Source organism: Cynoglossus semilaevis, chromosome 20 (genome assembly GCF_000523025.1).
Source record: "Cynoglossus semilaevis isolate Cse_v1.0 chromosome 20, Cse_v1.0, whole genome shotgun sequence".
NCBI classification, from domain to species: domain Eukaryota; kingdom Metazoa; phylum Chordata; class Actinopteri; order Pleuronectiformes; family Cynoglossidae; genus Cynoglossus; species Cynoglossus semilaevis.
In genome coordinates, this window is record NC_024326.1 from 11,777,705 (window position 1) to 11,795,751 (window position 18,047).

An 18,047-nucleotide genomic window follows, 5' to 3' on the forward strand; every position below is an offset into this window, starting at 1 on the left:
AGTGCCGTTTAAACAGTGCGAATCCCTGCTAATAAAGGCAGAACATATAGAGGCGACGGCACCGGCTCCTGCGTGTACGTCAAATCCCAACATCTGGCAGAGCAGCTGAGTGAAATGTAAACAGGAGCATCCAAAATGACAACATCAAAAGAGGATGAGGCTTTCATTTACATGAAAGCGCAGACTGGGAGAAACATTCAGCCACTTACTCGCCGACTTTGTGACCTATAGGGGGGGAAAATGAAAACTTAAAAAGTAACAAGAACAACACTGTTGGAAAAGAACATCAGAGGTTTTTATTGAGAAAGATGTCGTTTTTCAGGGTACAATGTAAATTGGATGTTTGTAGAGCAACGACGTCGTCCGACTGCTGCGCTGCATTAAAGCACGTGCTGTGTTTGAAGCAGCCGTGAGGCTCTGAGCTGCAGCCAGGACTAACACACACACACTAACATGTTTAAAGTTGAGTCTTTCTGTTGACCCTCGTGACATTTTGGAACATTTTACAACAAGTGTTTAATACAAACTCCTAGCCTAACTCACTCCTGGGCTGTTTCTAACTTTTCCTGGTCGTTGTACTTTTGGTGCAGCTTCAGCACGTCGTCCTGGGACACTCTGGTCCAGCCCTCACTCTGGACGTGGTACAGGTTGACTTGGCCGCCGCTGTAGGCGTCACGGTACGTGGCCTGGTAGATGGCGCGGCGACCGAGCTCGCAGGCCTCGTCCACAGACAGGTCGTAGCGCAGGCCACTGTCCATAACGCCGTAGGCGTACATGGAGCCCGAGCCCACGGCGAACAGGTCTCCACTCACCCGGTTTCCCTCCGAGTCCACGTAGTAGAGCCCTGAGAAGAGAACGTGTGAAGAAGAAGTTTAGTCACCAGGGAATAAAATAAGGATCGGGAGTAAAACTAATTTCCAAACTCTGTACATAAAAACCAGGGACCAAACCAGCAACCTGGTTGTCTTCTCGCCTGGAGCCAAGCATGTTAATCATCTTGTGTGGCTCATCTACCCATGTTTGCTCCTTGTTATCATCATGGAGTGACTCACAGACAGTAGAGAGTAAAAGTATTAAATATCAGCGTATGACTGTATATATTTGTAAGTATTTAAGACTATGAGTAAATATGTGTTTATCAAAAAAATCCTGTAAATTCTTTTCTTTCTTCTCTAGTGATTGACAGATGTAAATCCCTCTGCTCCGACGTTAGTAACCTGATGTTCAGATGGAACAGCAGCAGAGTCTGAGACTAGGATCACACTTGGACTACAATTAAATAATAAAAAAATCAATCAATATATTGTTGTGTCTGTAGTATTGCATCTCCTATTGTTCGCCCCTGTATTGTGGTGATGTGTCGTATCATCAGACTCCAGCATTGTTCAAACATACACCCTGCTCAGAGACGGTCTTTGTAAAACAGTCCAATTGTTCAGTAGCGTTCATCTACGCTCAGTGTGGAGTTTTGTCAGAAGAACTGAGAGGAGAAAGTGCATCGCTGCTTTAATACCAAATAACACACTAATTTAAAAATCACACAGCCACACACACACACACAGTGTCCTCGAGAGGGAATATGAACAGCTGCAGCCTCTCTAAATGAAGTAAGTGTGGCAGATAGGAACAGCTGCATCCTCTTGGAGTAAAAATGAAGGCGGCCGCAGAACCTGCTGACGAGGCTCGGGCCACATCAGTGCCTGCCCAGCAGCCCCGCTCCAGGCCTTATTGATCCCCGTAAACATGCCAAAAATTAACTATCGACCGGCAACCCGAGGAGCACAGGTGACTGCACCTCGGCCCAGTCAAAATGAGGATGGGGGGGAAGAAAAAAAAATCCCGTGGTAAGCTGACATCCTGCAGATATCTGACAAGTACAGGGTCTGCAGTATCTCCCTCACCTGCACATCACTCTGAGGCACAGACATCCTAATCACACACAGAGTCACGGATTCAGGCCACCAGCCGACCAAATGTGTAATCCCATGTGCCGTCACTGCTCTGACGGATCTGTGAGCCACAGTTTGCGCCACACCACGCTCTGTGGGCACGTGTGAGGCATTTTGTTCCACACCATGACACACTCGCCAGGCCTGATCCCAGAGTGACGTTGAGCGGGTGACAAGCACCAGCCTGTGAGCTCGCCCACGGCCAGCCTGTAAATGGTAAAGAGACAGCCGGCGAAAAGACGCCTTTCATGGCGCCTGACAAAGAAGAAACCTGTGAGAAGTGACACCCACAGAGAGAACCACAGAGGCACATGTGTAGAACGCAGCCTATTATCATTGCTCATCTCACACATTAAAAACAAATTTAAAAATGCCTTCAGGTAGCACGTCCTCGTGCGAGCTCCTCTGCTAAACTGCTGATGGTCTATGAGAGATAGACACAGCCTTGCTTTCCTGGAGGAGGAAGAGACGAAAAAAAAATAAAATAAAATCTCACCATGCCTTTCAACTAGCAATTTGTAGCTTCCTCAGCCTGTCGCCGGTTTGCCACTAATCATCCAGTGCCTGCCGATGCACAGGGGTAATTTGCCATTCTGAGACCTGCCTGTTCCTCTTGAAAACTGTAAGGGACTCATTAAAAAAAATAATAGGCAGGGAGAGCGGGTTGTAAAGGCAGCCTCTCGTGTTGAGTAGCACAGTTGACTGTGGTGGATGAGGACCTCTTCAGGAGGTCCAAGTATAGAAGCGGCGCAGCACCAAAAAGCACATCTCACCATCCAGTCCATTCCAAACACATCTGGGCTTTTTGTGCAGCCCGATGTGGTATCACTTGACGGTGCGTGCGCCTCAAACACTGGCAGAAATAAAAACGTGTGCCGACATCAACGAGAAGAAAGAGGGTTGGAATTCATGCGGCCCACACCGCAGCTAAGTGGAAGAACGTTGAAAAGAGCACTGCGGCGGCAGCCGAGATGGGCTGCTTCCACTCCATCAATCAGGTGACAGGTGCTTAAGCAGGCGGTTTTTAAACAGCAGCCAGTGCAGCTGGCTCTGGGCTGACAGCTCTTAGGACGAGGTGAGGAGCTCTGTGCTGGGGATGGGAGGCTGCCGCTGCTGGACTGAGTTTGGATGAGCGAGTCCTGTCCCCGTGTTCTCTGGAACAGTCTGTTCAGGACATAATATTGGGGTCCTCTAATGGACACACACACACACCCACAAACACACATACTTATCCTCCAATGGAAATCTTCTGGTTGGTTGGTTGATTCTGTGGCATTTTTATTGTCAACCGGTTGCTGTTATTTGCTGTTCCTACACTGCAGCACAGTGTCAGTAATTAACGGGATACTGTATACAGTGTAGCGGCCTGTCCCCGTGTTCTCTGGAACAGTCTCTTCAGGACATAATATTGGGGTCGATTCCCAGGGGGAGCCTGTAGCAGCTAATCTGCTGTTAACACAAGAATTTCCCAAATATGGGATCAATAAAGTTCAAATTATTTGTACTTAAGATCCCAAAGAAAAGATCCCTTGGATCAGGAATATTTGTTTTAAAAAAGCAGAGAATAAGTGGCTTTTGTTTAGGACTGGACGACAACTTGAAAATGATTATACATTTAGCTCGATTATAAATACCAATATGATATTCCACCCTGAGAAGAAACTACTTTAAATATGTTTATGTTTCTCCGTGCTCTCATTTCACAGCATGAATGTCACATTCAGTAGTTCAGGATCCTATCATTGTTAGGAGCAGTGGGAGGGCGGCCATTAACAAAGTCACTTTTCCTCCGTCAATGTAAAAGCACATTCAGGGCTGTTGGGCATCAACCATGCTCTGATTAAACGTGTCATAACATTTAATTCTATTACATGGCTGTGAAGTGCATTTGTCAACCTATTCAACATGGCTTTTTATTGGATTTATTGTGTGCATGCAGCTTAAGAAACTCCACCGGGGGAATAAGTGTTCTTGACATGATTGTAGTTAGCTAACGAGCTCCCTGCCTAATCACGATTGATTTAATTTACATGACATTTACCTCTCTATTCAATCACAGCCATTGTGGGAGCCGTGGCTGAGCTCAAACACCTCTTGATCCTATAAAAGGATCATTATTTCCCAAATTGATTTTCCCAGAATTTAACACGTGTCATTTACATTTGTTGGCGTACCAGAGGGCCCGTGTTGTTCACACGTAACTCGATGCTCTTCAGACAAAGGAGGCATCGATCTCGCTAGATGAACAAGCATTATGCATGTGACCCAGTTGTCAAGGGCTGAGGCCCGACGTCTATCATCCCAGCGCGCTCACACTGGCCCGCAGTCCCACCCGTATCGATTTCCCATTACCGTGTCACCGTGGCAGCCTCTTTAAGCACACCTTCTGTGATGTATGGCCTCACCACCCTGTGGCATCCAAAAACCACAGCTTCAAGTAACAGAGGATGAGAGCATAATAGAAGCTGCAGTGCCATCTAGTGGAAAACTACGGGAAGCGCCCGTGTGTTTCATCGGTGACCTTGATTTCAGATTTATGCCCAGCGGTTAATTACACATTCAAACACGGTTTGAGAGATGAATGATGGTGACGTGGACACACTGGTAATGAAAACTCAAAGTGTGATCTGTTAATGTTAATGAACGGAATGTGCGGAACATTGCCAGAGCTGCCAGTCAATAATAAAAAATGTAAATGTTCTCCAGACAAGCATTTAAAGAGCAGGTAATTAAAGCGAAAAAACAGTTTTGTTGATTCTAATTCTAGCTTGGAGTAAAATACTGTTAATAAGTGATGAGGCTACAAAACAAAGATAAAATACAAAGATACTGAGCTCATTAATGTGAGAGTAATGAAGAACTTTGAAATCAGGGACAAAGACTTACTGTAAGATTTGTTCCATTACCATAGCAATTTAAAAAAAACAAACACCTGAAGAGGCGCTTTAGTACAACTACGGTACATAACTAATAATATTCCTGTTTACATAACAAGTGCATTAAAGCAGAAAATAATGTTCTAATGTGCAACGTATGTGTAGTTTAGTCTGTTCTACTACTGTTCTAAATGTTTTATCCTACTCCAATAGCACTTCCAGAACTAATTAAGACTGGAACAGAGATTAATTGTGACACCTAAACCTGTGGCATTTACCTGGGCCTCTCTTGTCCCATCCACACACCATGGTTCCCATGCTGAGTCCCATGCCCTTGTACTGGTACACCATGTTGGCCAGCAGCTTGGAGGCCGCCGCCACCGAGATGCGTTCCTTGTTGCGAAGCTCGTAGATGCGACACTGACGAGCGAGCAGACGTTCCCAGAAGCTACAGTCGGCTGCACCTCCAGCCATGGTGCCCAGCAGGTAGGGGTTGATCTCAATCACCTTCTTCACAGTCTGTGATGCAATGTAGGAACCCGCCGTAGCCCGAGAATCCACAGCCACGATAACACCATGCTGGAACTAGGAAAGGCAGGAGACAGAAGGAGAAAAAGACACAGATAAGGCTTGTGATAGCAGGAAAGAAAACACAAGGGAAGTGTCAGATATGTTTGGGTTCTGCTGAGGTGACGGTATTACAGATCTTCAGCTTATATTATTCCAGTCAGAGCTCTTCATCAGAGCGTTTCAAAGTAATCACAGACCAACGGACTCAGCCGATCTGAGCGAGACACCTGCTGCGAATGTTTTCACTGAAGCAGCCTGCACTTCGCTCGGGGATTATGGGATACGGCTGGCATTATTTATCTTTTCTTTTTATCAACAAATCCCCTGAAGAGTCTATAAACAACACCGGGGAGAGAGTTCACTATTTACACTGCATCTGACACACTGACAGGCAAGATACAAGAGCTATTTTCTTTCCCATGACAAGATAATAAGTCACCCAAATTTAATAGTATGGCCTGTGGCCAAGAGGTAGAAGACATTTTAAAACCAGAGGGTGGAAGATCGATAGAGGAAATCATGATATTTTGTAAGGGAATTTAATATCCTTAGATTCACATCAGGTCTTTGTTTAGTGTTAATTAACTTTACATTTTCTCCACATTGATTTAGCAACTCAATCGGGGGAAAAAATGGTTTCATCTCTCACCCTTTTTCCTCATTAACACTAGAGTTGTTTTTATATTTTCTGTAACTTGTTAGCAGGACTACAGTGACAATTAAGATACATAAAAAACATTCATAAGTACACACACTGTATAGTCTCTGTCCACTTCATTAAAAGGCCCTGCTAGGGCAAGGTTAGACCCTACGATGCTGAAATCCTCAATTGGAATTCAATCCATAATGATGCAAATTTGTCTGCCATTCTTCCATTTTACTATGCAAAAGTGATGCTATATTGGTACTAAATACTCCATCCATAGTTATAAAAGGTTATTGTTGTTCTGCCATTAACAATGTAGTAGAGAAAACTTTACAACTGTTACATTGACTATTCAACGAGTGTACCGAATTAAGTGGATTTACGTAAAATTAAACATTCTAACAGACAACAATTAGGAGGAACGTAAACACAATGTTTAATACTTAGATCATGTCAGTTGTCATTTAGTTATGGCCAGGTCAATTTTAAGGTTTCTGAGCCATACAACAAAAACGAACGAATTTAACATTTATTAAAAAAAATTACATCCATCTATGTACGTAAACATGTACGAATGTATGAGCACTTGCCATGAGAAAGCGGATTTTAGCCGATAGCATGCTAACGTGCTAACAGGTACAGAAGCGTTAAATTCAAAAGGTATATTTCCAGTCTACATAGCCAGAGAGTTATGTTAATACAAAGCCGCTCAGATATGTAGTGAATATATGTTTTAAGAACTCGTCATCTTACTTTAAATGCTAACGTGGTGGTTCCATGCAGAAACTCTATTTTCCTCTCGATGTCACCCTCCTCCGGGGCAGAAAGCGGGTTCCTGATGGTAAAACTGATGTTTTCTCCCGGGACAGAATCAAGACCTGGAGCGCTCTGTGCGTTATCATATCCAAAAGCAAAAGAGTAACTATTATCAAATGAAAAATCCGCACACTCACTCTTCAATACACTAGCAAGAGCCATCTTTGTAACTGTGGGATGAGCAAGCAGCTTCCGCAGCTAACTCAGGAACATTTATCCAGTCTTAGTTAAGCTCACAGCGCCACCAGTGGCTCCGGAGGACCGTGTCTTTAAAAAAAAAGTTAAACTGAATATCAACAGTATTCACCGTTATGTACGCATTTCTACAAGATATATTTTAATAATCCATTAACACGTATTACAGAGAGTAAATTTCAACACGTTCCAAGTTATAATTGTATCACGTATTACAGAGAGTAAATTTCAACATGTTCCAAGTTATAATTGATTAAATACATTTGTTAAATCGCAGCAGCACTTTTTATGTCCGTTAAATACATAACAAGAGGAAAAACCAGAAATAACAGATACATAAAAACATGTTTTGGAGTAAGTATGGTAGTAGGGAACAATAGAATTAGTACCACAGAAAAATACAGTAATTAGGAAGAATCTAAATTTAAATTATTCCGCTGTATACAAATACACTATGTTTTATGTTGCAGTTTTTAATAGTGTCTCTTTTTTTCGCTCCTCCACTTCCTTTGCTTTTCTCTCCATGTCTCTGTAATATTCTTCTCTTAGGTTCTCCCTCTCCCTTTGCTTCCATCCCTCGGCCGTGATATGGAAGAGGTCCACGTTGTTTCCAGAGTAGGCATCCCTGTGAGTGGCTCTGAACACTGCTTGTCTGGCCAGAGAGAATGCTTCTTTGTTGCTCAAGTTCCAGCTCAGACCGTCGTCCAGAATTCCATAAGCATAAGGAGAACCTGACCCGACAGAAATGACGTTGTTCTGCAATCGGGTTCCGTCACTGCACACAAATATCAGCTTTGGGCCACAGTTAGGGGATGCAGAACATCGTATTGTAGTATCACTAGCTGTTGCTGATGAGCTATGACCACAGGCCAGAAAGGAGGAAGAATCATGTGGTTGCTCTCTGTATTCTCTGTCGTCATCTGCCCTGTCCCAGCCACAGAGAGTAAGGGCCACACACACATCAGTCCCTTTGAAGGGATGCAGCATAAATGCTAAAAGTTTTGCGCTGCCCCGTATTGACAGACGCCTTTTGTTCCGTAGTTCGTAGAGTCTCATCTCCCGGTACAGTATCCTCTTCCACAGTGTGCAGTCTGCACTGCTACCTGAGGAGGTCACCACAAGGTGGGAGTGAATGGGGATAACCTTATGACTGGATGGGCACGCTACAAGTCCCCCTGCACTGGCTCGTGTGTCTGCGGCCGCAATGACCCCACCCTGGAAGATGAAACCAAGAGTTGTTGTTCCATGAGTCAAAAGAAAGGGCCTGGACACGGACGATGGGTGGTTTTCCGAGAAAAGTAAAGCAGAATTCGGGATTTCAAAGTTCAAAAGGCTGTTGTTGGTCAACTGAAATGTATAATCAGTCAGGTATAAAGATGAAGCTGTACCTTCTAAAGACAAAGACGGGAACTCTGAAGGAGTTTTCACGAAGTTGCAAATTTCTTCCAAAGCCATAATCCTCTCTGTAACACACAAGTCAAAAAGTTTCCCTGTTTGTGAAAATAGTGAATTAAAAAAAATAAATGAATCCAGTCAATGCCTCCACTCCTTTATCTACTGTCTTCTTTACCTAAGAGCGAAAGTTTCGCCCTTATATATCTCCCACTAATATGATACTTTGCACATTAAAAATCCAAAATGATAAAAGCCCTTTTAATGATATTCTATACCCCTGCTGTGAACATGATATACAAATACACGCCACTGATCTGGTGACTTTGTCTTATGAGCAGAACTGGACATGTTTTCATTTTCTTTTTGTTGTTACGGTGCTTCAATAACCAACAGATGCATTTTCTTATATTTTAGTGTGTGTCAAAGATGTCCAAAGCTTGTCAAGAGGGAAAATATGGTACTTCTGTGGATTCTTCTTCTTTTTGCCACAAAGAACAGCACGTGATTTTATTTATTTTAATAATAAAAGTTTTATTTATATAAAAATTAATATACATCCCCATATTTTATTTTTATTAAAAGAGAAATTACAAGAAAAAGGCTTTTTCTCCAAATGGGAAAAACGCACAGATATCGCGATAATTTTGTCACGTAACTGAGCTCTGTCACTGGCCATTTTGGCTCGTAAACGTTACATCACGCAAGGGTCTGTATCCTCGCTTTCAGATCCAAAATGGCGTCAGTTTCCTCAACCGCCCGCTGAGCAACACTGTACCGGAGCCAGTCATTCAGTCGGCTGCTATCATGGCGTCTGCCAGCACGAGGAGTAGGTTGTCCTGCGGGAGAGATTTGAACTGTGTGCCTGAGGTCGCCGACACTTTAGCCGTGGTCGCCAAACTTGGGTGAGGAGCGTCTCACACTCTGCACTTACAGTGTTTTACCCGTCGCGTGTTTAGGAGATGGAGCCGCTGATTGGTTAGCTTAATGTCAGTTGATGTGATGTTTGCTAAGCTAGCCGGTGAATCGGCAACACGTGTTTAATTATAAGGATGCTATACCGCGGTGTCCGGCGTCTTCAGAGGGTTCTCTACTGGAACCTGCAAGAAAGATACGATTGTCCTGCATTTCAACATGACTCCATTATAAAGTAGCGCTGCTTTGTTTCCCCTGGTTGCAGGTTTGACTTCCTGTGCATGCCCCTGTTCCACCCGAGATTTAAACGAGAGTTTGAGTTAGAACCCGCTAAATCCAGAGCTGGAGCCCAGACCAGGTCCGACCTGCTGCTGTGTGGAAGAGGTAAGTCCTGGTCCTTCACACACTGTCTTCAATGCTATGACAGGAAGAGTTGCTCAAGGCCAAGCAGTTAATTAATATAATAAAAGTTCATCCAGCTCTAATTTGATTTTAGAGGATGTAAAAAAAATTAAAGAAAAAACTAAGCAACTCTGATGAAGACTCTGGTTACAGAGGAAACCACATTAAAGAGAGAACTGAAGTGTGATTTAATGGAAACTTTACTTTCCTGTAGTAGCGAGGCTATATTACTTCATCAGTGACATCATCAGCTCACTCTGCCTGTCACTAACAAGTTTTATTCACTTAAAAATCTGTTGTTTTTGCCCTGACTACTTTTTTACTGTGAGTTTTGTTTACATCACGTGACAACTGGCGAGCTCTTTACAAACATCTGTGCCGTCTCTTCAGATTGGAACACTCTGATTGTTGGGAAACTGTCTCCATGGATCGACGCAGATTCAGAAATCCAGACGGAACGCAGGAACTCCGAGGCAGTAAGTTCTTCTTTCTTCTGATGTAGAACTGAATAGGAATGGATTTAGAACCCACCGACTGACGGAGGTGAACTTTGTTCCACGGGTGTCGTCTCTTCTTGACCTTCATGTTCTCCTACTCTGTCTTCTCTCCAGGCTCTGGCACAGGAGCTGAACTTCTCTGCCTACCTGGGGCTTCCTGTCCTGATGATCCCTCTGAGGGGTCCACATTGTGCCAATCTCGCTCGTGTGCTTCTGAACCACATCCAAACAGGACACCACTCCTCAAACGTAAGGCGCACTCGAGCTACAAAACCCAAAAAGAGCAAATAAAGAGCAGGGAGACGGTGACGGGGAATTCAAACATCCGCTGTTTTCTCTCTGACTCTGAATAGTTCTGGATACAAGTCCCACTAATGGATCCGGAGGACGTGCGGGAGGATCTGATTGAGAACGAAGCCGCCACTTGCATCGACGAGACAAGTATTGACGAGAAGACTTGGAGTTGGTGGGTTTTTACAGAGTTTTACCTCATGAGCAGCCGAGTGCGCTCTGAATACTAAAACAGCTGCGATTGATTTCCTTTAACATCCAGACTGGTTTTGTTTACTTGCCTCTTTCAGGTGGCACTCATTCAGAACTCTGTGTGATTACAACAAGAGGGTCTGTCTAGGTGAGAGATGACCCTGAGAACCAGCCGCCTCGGGGCACTTCACTGCATTAAAAGAGTGGAGGAAAAAAATAGTGTGTGTTTTTGTCCGTCACTCACTTGGACTCTTTGGGGGTTTTTTATTGTTTTTTTTTTCTTTCTTGAAGCTGTTGAAATTGGAGCAGACATGCCGTCAGATGAGGTGGTCGATAAGTGGCTCGGTGAACCAATCAAGGCAGCCATACTTCCCACCAGCATCTTCCTCACCAATAAGAAGGGCTTCCCCGTTCTGTCCAAGGCCCACCAGCGAATCATCTTTCGTCTCTTTAAGGTACAGAAACATGGGTTATTTTATGAAATAGATTAGTATTTTCAGTTAAACCTGGGAAGTTTTTATTTAAAAAAAAAAATCCTTTTCTCAGTTGGAGGCCCAGTTCATCTTCACAGGCACCAGTCGTCACTCTGACAAGGATTTCAGATCCTACCTGCAGTATCTGGAATATCTGAACCAGAACCGACCTTCACCTAACTCGTATGAGCTCTTCGCCAAAGGCTATGAAGACTACCTGCAGTCCCCCCTACAGGTCAGGAAGACCTCCATATGTTCATGAGTGAGACGTCATATTGTTTATTTATGTTTCTGACTGAATGGGTTTTTTTTCTCCAGCCACTGATGGACAATCTGGAGTCACAGACATATGAAGTATTTGAGAAGGATCCTATCAAATATTCACAGTATCAGCAGGTACGAGTTGTTGGGCAGTTAAACGGAAAATCAAATGTTAAAACAATAAAGAGTTTAATCACAGTCTCCTGATTTCTGCTACACTGGTAAAGTTTATGCAAACTATTGTAATCCAACTACACTGGTAAAGTTTATGCAAACTATCTAGACCTGTAGGTGGCAGTAATGCACCCAAAATGTGTTGCTAGCCTTGAGATGCACGGCAACCAGTGCATGAGACGTTCTTTTTCAACGACCTGTTTTTGCTGCAATTATAATAACTAATTTAGATTGTAATCCAATTTTTTTTTTTTTGTGGCTTCTCTCATTGTTTTTTCAGGCTGTGTATAAATGTCTACTTGACCGAGTTCCTGAAGAGCAGAAAGACACAAACGTCCAGTACGTGGCAGAACATTTTTCACTTCATACAAAGAACCGTCCAAGTTTTTAAAAGAAATGCTACTTTGTGTCAGGTCTAACGTTCTCTACTCTCACTCTGTGTCACACAGGGTGCTGATGGTGTTGGGGGCGGGTCGAGGCCCTCTAGTCAACGCATCTCTGCGAGCTGCCAGGCAGGCGGACAGGAAGTTGCGTGTGTACGCCGTGGAGAAGAATCCCAACGCTGTAGTCACGTATGTACAATACTACAGTTCTTTTTTTTGTTGTTGTTTTTTTAATGACATTTTAAACATTTTATTTAATCTCTGACATTTTTCCAGGCTGGAGAATTGGCGTTTTGAAGAGTGGGGTGAACAGGTGACCGTGGTGTCATGTGACATGCGGGAGTGGGCGGCGCCAGAGAAAGCAGACATCATTGTCAGCGAGCTGCTGGGATCATTTGGTGACAACGAACTCTCTCCAGAGTGTCTCGATGGAGCGCAGCACTTTCTCAAAGGTAAACACCACCAGTGTGTGTCATGTGACCGGGAGGGTGGGGATGGGCTGTGTTCTAGGACTGTGGGGTCACTTTGTCCTTGTGGGGCCTTTTTTACAGATCTATTCCTTTATAAATCCAAAACATCAGATTGTTATTTAATAAGTCAATTCATGTGGCGGGTGATTAATTTATTCATTGTGCTCATTTCTGTCAGCGAGTTGTTGCAGCTTTATCAACGATCCAGAGTTTATTGTCAGCAAGAAAAACAAATGTGACTCCTGTGAAGCTTCAGAGTTAATGAAGCGCTCCGGAGCTTTCACGCTTACTTGCATCCCATTTCACTTTCTTCTTCCCTCCGTCTCATCATGTCACCGTCAGACGGCGGCGTCAGCATCCCCTCTTCCTACACGTCCTTCCTGGCTCCGCTCTCCTCCTCCAAGTTGTACAACGAAGTCCGCGGCTGCCGGGAGCGGGACAAGGACCCCGAGTGTCACTTCGAGACGCCCTACGTCGTTCGCCTCCACAACTTCCACCAGTTGGCCGAGCCCAAAGCCTGCTTCACCTTCAAACACCCCACCGATGGTAAACAGCAGTGACGCCAGTACAAAATAAAAACATGTTCTCTGTGCGACGTTGCAGTAGTAGAGAAACCTCTTCTTCCTCACTTTCAGATATGAACAACAACCGGTACCAGTGTCTCCGATTCTCCGCGGGCTGTAACTCTGTGCTCCACGGCTTTGCTGGATACTTTGAAGCCACACTGTTCAAGGATGTCACACTTAGTAAGTCAGAGACAGAGAAGAAGAAGAAAAAGTAATTGTTGTCCTGATGTTTTATCTGATTTTATGTTTTCTTTTCTGTCGAACTCTGTTTACATCAGGTATAAAACCAGATACACATTCACCTGGAATGTTCTCCTGGTTCCCCATCCTGTTTCCTCTCAAAGTGAGTAAAATTACTGAAAGGTCGATCAAAACGTTCAGAAGTGACAGATTTTACTACAGATTCTGCCTTAATTATATTTAAGATGAAATTCATGTCATATAAATGCCTTAATTATATTTAAGATGAAATTCAACAAAATGTCATATAAATATATATAAACAATCAGAAAATGTAGAAGGAAAATAAAAATAAAACCTGATCCTAAATCCTAAACTGTTATATCTGTATAGAAATAGCTTTATTTGCTTTTTTTTTTTTTTTTTACTTGTGTTTTTTTTTTTTTTGACCCACATATTTGATCCTCAGTGTTTTTAAAAGTACGCCTCCTTTTTGTCCATTTCAACAGCAACCCATCTCCGTATCCCGGGAAGATGAGATCGCAGTCAGGTTCTGGCGCTGCAACAATGGGAAGAAGGTCTGGTACGAATGGGCCGTGACGGAGCCTTCATGTTCTGCCATCCATAACCCAGCGGGGCGCTCCTACACCATCGGCCTGTGAAGATGAGAACTCCTCAGAGGCGGCAGATAAACTGCTCCTTCACATACACTTCTGTTTAGTTTGGTTTTTACAAGACCACGTGTATCACTTTGGATCTGGTCTGTGTTCTCACCGTCTGTGTTCTCACCGTCTGTGTTCTCACCGTCTGTTCTGCAGCAGGTGTGGACTGTTATTACCTGTAAACAACACTGTCGCTGTGACATTAGTTTCTTCCCGTTAGGTGAACATCAAACTCTCAGTGATTTTTGTTGCATTTATTTCGCCCTTCAGTCAGAAAGTACACACTCAATCCAGACCTGTCCCACACACATTCCACCGTGGTTCACAAACCATGATTCAAATACATTTTCGTCAACGTAATGGTTAAAAAGATGAATGCACTTCAAGTCCCACAGCCCTTGTTGTTTTGAAGCTGTTTGATCCTCTTTGTATTTGTCTTTGATTTTTCTTATGTTTGATTGAATCCTGTCAATAAAGACGATACTGAACTGTTTGAACGTTTCTTCCTTGTCGTTTTTTGCCTTGGATTATACATGAAAATTAAATATGTTTGAGGTTTATATAATTATACATTTATATGGCAAATATTTCAATTAACTCTGGTTGCTATGATGGATGTAATACATTACATTATTTTTTAAGAAATCTTTCTTTTCATTTTCCAAATGGCATTTCAAACTAAATCTGTTCCTTGAAATAATTTGTAAAATTCGAAGAATAAAATTAATTTTAATTCGGCTCAGTTTGACACATGATTATTGTGTTTATATATACATTATATATATTTTATTTTTATTTTTTTTACTCGAGTATTTAACACCATAAAACAACAAATGCCACCGCAAGGGCTGGTGGGGCATGTGACGTAAAACGTCTTGGAGTCGCTGATTGGTTTAAAACGAACCAGGTTTTCTATTAATGAAGACGGTGAATTGAGAGCAGGTTTCGATCACAGCCGCTCATGAGAGGAGTGAGGACCAACATGAAGCCCGGGGCTGGTGAAGACACAGACGGTGGGTTTTAATCAGTGCAGCATCGTTGATGGTTTGATCGTTAATTTAATTATAAATACTCAGTTGAGTGCAGACCGCAGGCCCGTTTAACAAACATATCGTTTTGAAGTTGAGCATTTAATGAGTAGCTAAACACCGGAGGCTAAACTGTGTTTTGATCATAGCGGTGTGAAAATGTCCAAATAGGCTTCCGTAGCACATTTAACTCTCCTGGATGATAACTATGGCAAACAACGATGTTACATAAAATAAATTAAAAAGACCATGGTTAAATGAGTTGATTGAAAATAAAGGTTATTTAGACAATTAATATTTTTTTTACACAATTACTTTTGGAAAAATGTAACTGAAGATAAATTACAGCTGATAAAAGTGTTGAGAAATGACTTGTCAAGAACTGTCAAAAGATTAGTGGGTGAAAAAAGATTTAAAAGGATAAATAGTGTCTCAAAGCTGATGGCAAAAGCAAACAAGTACACCCATCAACAGGTCAACGTCAGCTCAGAACTGTGTTGTGAGCAATGCTACTTCATATCTTTAACAGATTAAATTGTGAGCGAGACAGAGGCGGCCTCCATTAGCTGAAGCACCAAGGACGTGGTCAGGATGAGCGACGGTCCAAGGAAACGGAGCAGCAGCGGCAGCAGTGGTGGAGGTGGAGACAGAGGGAGTCTCTCTGAACCCCTGAGAGCGCCATCTGCTGGAGGGAAGGATGCCGAAAACTCTGTGGTAGCTTTGAAGAAACAAATCGGTCTTGGTAGCGCTTGTGCCATTATCATAGGCAAGTACATCAAAGTAAAGGTCAAAGTGGAAGACTAAAGTTATATTTCTTTAGATATAACTTGTCTTCTTCAAACTGTATATTCAGTTAATTTGAGTCATTTCAACGCTGCCCCTCCCCAGCGACCCTAGCTGTAGCTAATGGATGGATCTTTCTAGTGCTTCAGGCCAGTTTGAGGCTAAGTTTAATTCATATTTAAATCCAGATTTTATTTACAACTGATCCATCCTGCGCTGGAGGTCAATTTTTGTTTTCTGTAGCCAGTAATTTCCCCTGTGATGAGATTAACACAGTAAATTTGTTAATTGAGAGGCTCTCGACAGCAGCAGACAAAACACTCTGTGAGTTTGATCGCACTCTTTCAGGTGTTGAAGTTGTGTGGTGTGTAGAGACGACAAAACAAACCCAGCAACAAAGAAGAAGAAATCAACATTTGATTGATGTGTAATTCATCACGGCCGTTTGACGGCTGCTGAAAACAATAGGTCTGTGTCACAGCAGCCGTGTCGATGTGTCACAGACACGGGCGTTATGAATGACAAGGATAATTGCTACATTTATAATCAGTGCTCAATGGATGATAAAAAAACACTGGTGGCATGCTAAAGAGCTGGAGAATAATCTCTGAGCTAATTGTGTTGATTCAGGCGGTGAATTCCCTGGAAGGCTGTTGTTTAAATGTGAATGACATCTGATTCAACCAACTGATCACCAAACATTGGTGATTTAAAAAAAAAAAGCAATAATTTATCCAGACATGCTAAGTAGCTCATGCTAACGAAGGTTAGCTCATAAAATGCTGTTTCTTAGTTTGTAAATTGTGGATTGGAAAAAAAAAGGTTAAATGCCCTTGACTGGTTAACATGAAGCTAAAATGCTAAAGGTTTTCAAAAAATAGCACAATATCCAAAAACATTATATAATAATGATGTGAACATAAAGGACAGTTTTGGTGCTGTGACTTTTCAGTTACATCAATGATCCTAAAGTGTATACATTAGCATCCTGCTCCTCCGTACACACTCTCATAGCACCATAGAAATCCTAGCTGTCATTAGAGCCCCCCTCGTTGATGCCCGACTCATGCACAGGTCGATAAAAAGCACTCACTAATGGTCGTCCACTAATGTAGAAACTGCACTTTCCATCGCCATCAGAAACCGTTTTCGCAAATTGTGGTGCTGCATCACTGACAATAAAGAAGCCTTGTTATTAGCGTTGGTCTGAATTCATCCTATAGATGACTACTAATGTGGTGAGAACCCAGATTTGTCACAGGGATGGAAACAAGCAGCAGGAAGGGTCCGATAGGGAAATCGACATTTTCCAAACTGAAGCCACTGTTTACGTCACATGATTCCTGACTTTTTTTCATTCCCTGTCGTCTGTGTTTGTCTCCATTTTACCCACAAAGGTAACATCATCGGCTCAGGGATCTTTGTCAGTCCGAAAGGCGTCCTGGAGAATGCCAGCTCAGTGGGCGTGTCCCTGATTGTATGGTTCTTGTCTGGAGTCATCACGGCTGTTGGCGCCCTGTGTTACGCAGAGTTGGGCGTGACCATCCCCAAATCTGGAGGAGACTACTCCTACGTCAAAGACATTTTCGGTGGCCTTGCTGGGTGAGAGTCAAAAGAGAGAAAATGAATTATGTTTGAGGGGAAAAAACACTGATTAGAAGAATTAAAACACCAGCTGAACTTTTCAAAATGAATTACTTTGTGTCAAACTTCCCGTCAAGTCATTTTGTGTGGCGCAAGGGGACTTAAAAGGCGTAAAGTCAACACTGCTTCAGAGCGTATATCGACCATAAATTTAAACCTAAAACAATGCATTTCATGATGATGATGATGAAAGATCAACTGAGCAGAGAATTTTAACTCATTGACCATGTTCATCGCCAGGTTCCTCCGTCTGTGGACCGCCGTGTTCATCGTCTACCCCAGTAACCAGGCAGTGATTGCTCTCACCTTCTCCAACTACATACTGCAGCCCCTCTTCCCCTCCTGCCTCCCACCAGAGAGTAGCATCTCTCTGCTGGCTGCAGTCTGCCTCTGTATGTGCACCGCCTGCTCTGTCTGTTCACTGTCACTAACAAACACTCCACTGCTGGGGTTTTCATCACACCACGTTTCTGCTGAAGGCGGTGAACGCTCGCTGCAGTGTGTCTTAATGAAGGTGTTTGGGCTGTAAAGTAAAGTGAAGAGGCTGAGAAGATTAGGGATGGGCTCAGTGGTGGATTTGACACAAAGAGCTGCTTTAAAATAAAAACAAACAGTTGAAGGTCAGAGCTTCTGCAGAGTCACAGTCAGTTTTCCCAAACTTTCAAAATTAATTCTCACAGGA

At 43.0% G+C, this 18,047-nt stretch overlaps 4 protein-coding genes across 4 annotated transcripts in view; 2 read left to right on the forward strand and 2 right to left on the reverse strand.

Annotated features, from left to right (window-relative positions):
• Positions 1–273: 273 nt before the first annotated feature.
• psmb5 (proteasome 20S subunit beta 5) lies at positions 274–7,075 on the reverse strand. The gene is made up of 3 exons (XM_008334751.2): positions 6,795–7,075; positions 5,104–5,410; positions 274–844 (listed from the first exon to the last, which is right to left on the reverse strand). Exons 1-3 carry the CDS (start codon positions 7,017–7,019, stop codon positions 540–542), a joined length of 837 nt encoding a protein of 278 aa, XP_008332973.1. The 5' UTR covers positions 7,020–7,075; the 3' UTR covers positions 274–539.
• Positions 7,076–7,294: 219 nt separating this feature from the next.
• On the reverse strand, positions 7,295–8,685 carry psmb11a (proteasome 20S subunit beta 11a). The gene has a single exon (XM_025066188.1). It carries the CDS (start codon positions 8,505–8,507, stop codon positions 7,512–7,514), a length of 996 nt encoding a protein of 331 aa, XP_024921956.1. The 5' UTR covers positions 8,508–8,685; the 3' UTR covers positions 7,295–7,511.
• A 482-nt stretch (positions 8,686–9,167) lies between these two features.
• Positions 9,168–14,404, forward strand: prmt5 (protein arginine methyltransferase 5). The gene is made up of 16 exons (XM_008334750.3): positions 9,168–9,349; positions 9,625–9,743; positions 10,152–10,237; positions 10,373–10,507; positions 10,612–10,724; positions 10,840–10,889; positions 11,033–11,196; positions 11,288–11,449; positions 11,533–11,610; positions 11,930–11,988; positions 12,099–12,221; positions 12,309–12,484; positions 12,845–13,048; positions 13,138–13,248; positions 13,347–13,411; positions 13,758–14,404. The coding sequence occupies exons 1-16, from the start codon at positions 9,252–9,254 to the stop codon at positions 13,908–13,910; spliced, it is 1,896 nt and encodes a 631-aa protein (XP_008332972.1). The 5' UTR covers positions 9,168–9,251; the 3' UTR covers positions 13,911–14,404.
• Positions 14,405–14,792: 388 nt separating this feature from the next.
• Positions 14,793–18,047, forward strand: part of slc7a8b (solute carrier family 7 member 8b) — a 6,616-nt gene continuing 3,361 nt past the window's right edge. The window contains exons 1-4 of the mRNA XM_008334748.2: positions 14,793–14,923; positions 15,468–15,704; positions 17,119–17,323; positions 17,606–17,757. Coding sequence (XP_008332970.1) covers positions 15,530–15,704; positions 17,119–17,323; positions 17,606–17,757 — 532 coding nt within the window. The 5' untranslated portion in view covers positions 14,793–14,923; positions 15,468–15,529. The remainder of the gene's footprint in view (positions 14,924–15,467; positions 15,705–17,118; positions 17,324–17,605; positions 17,758–18,047) is intronic.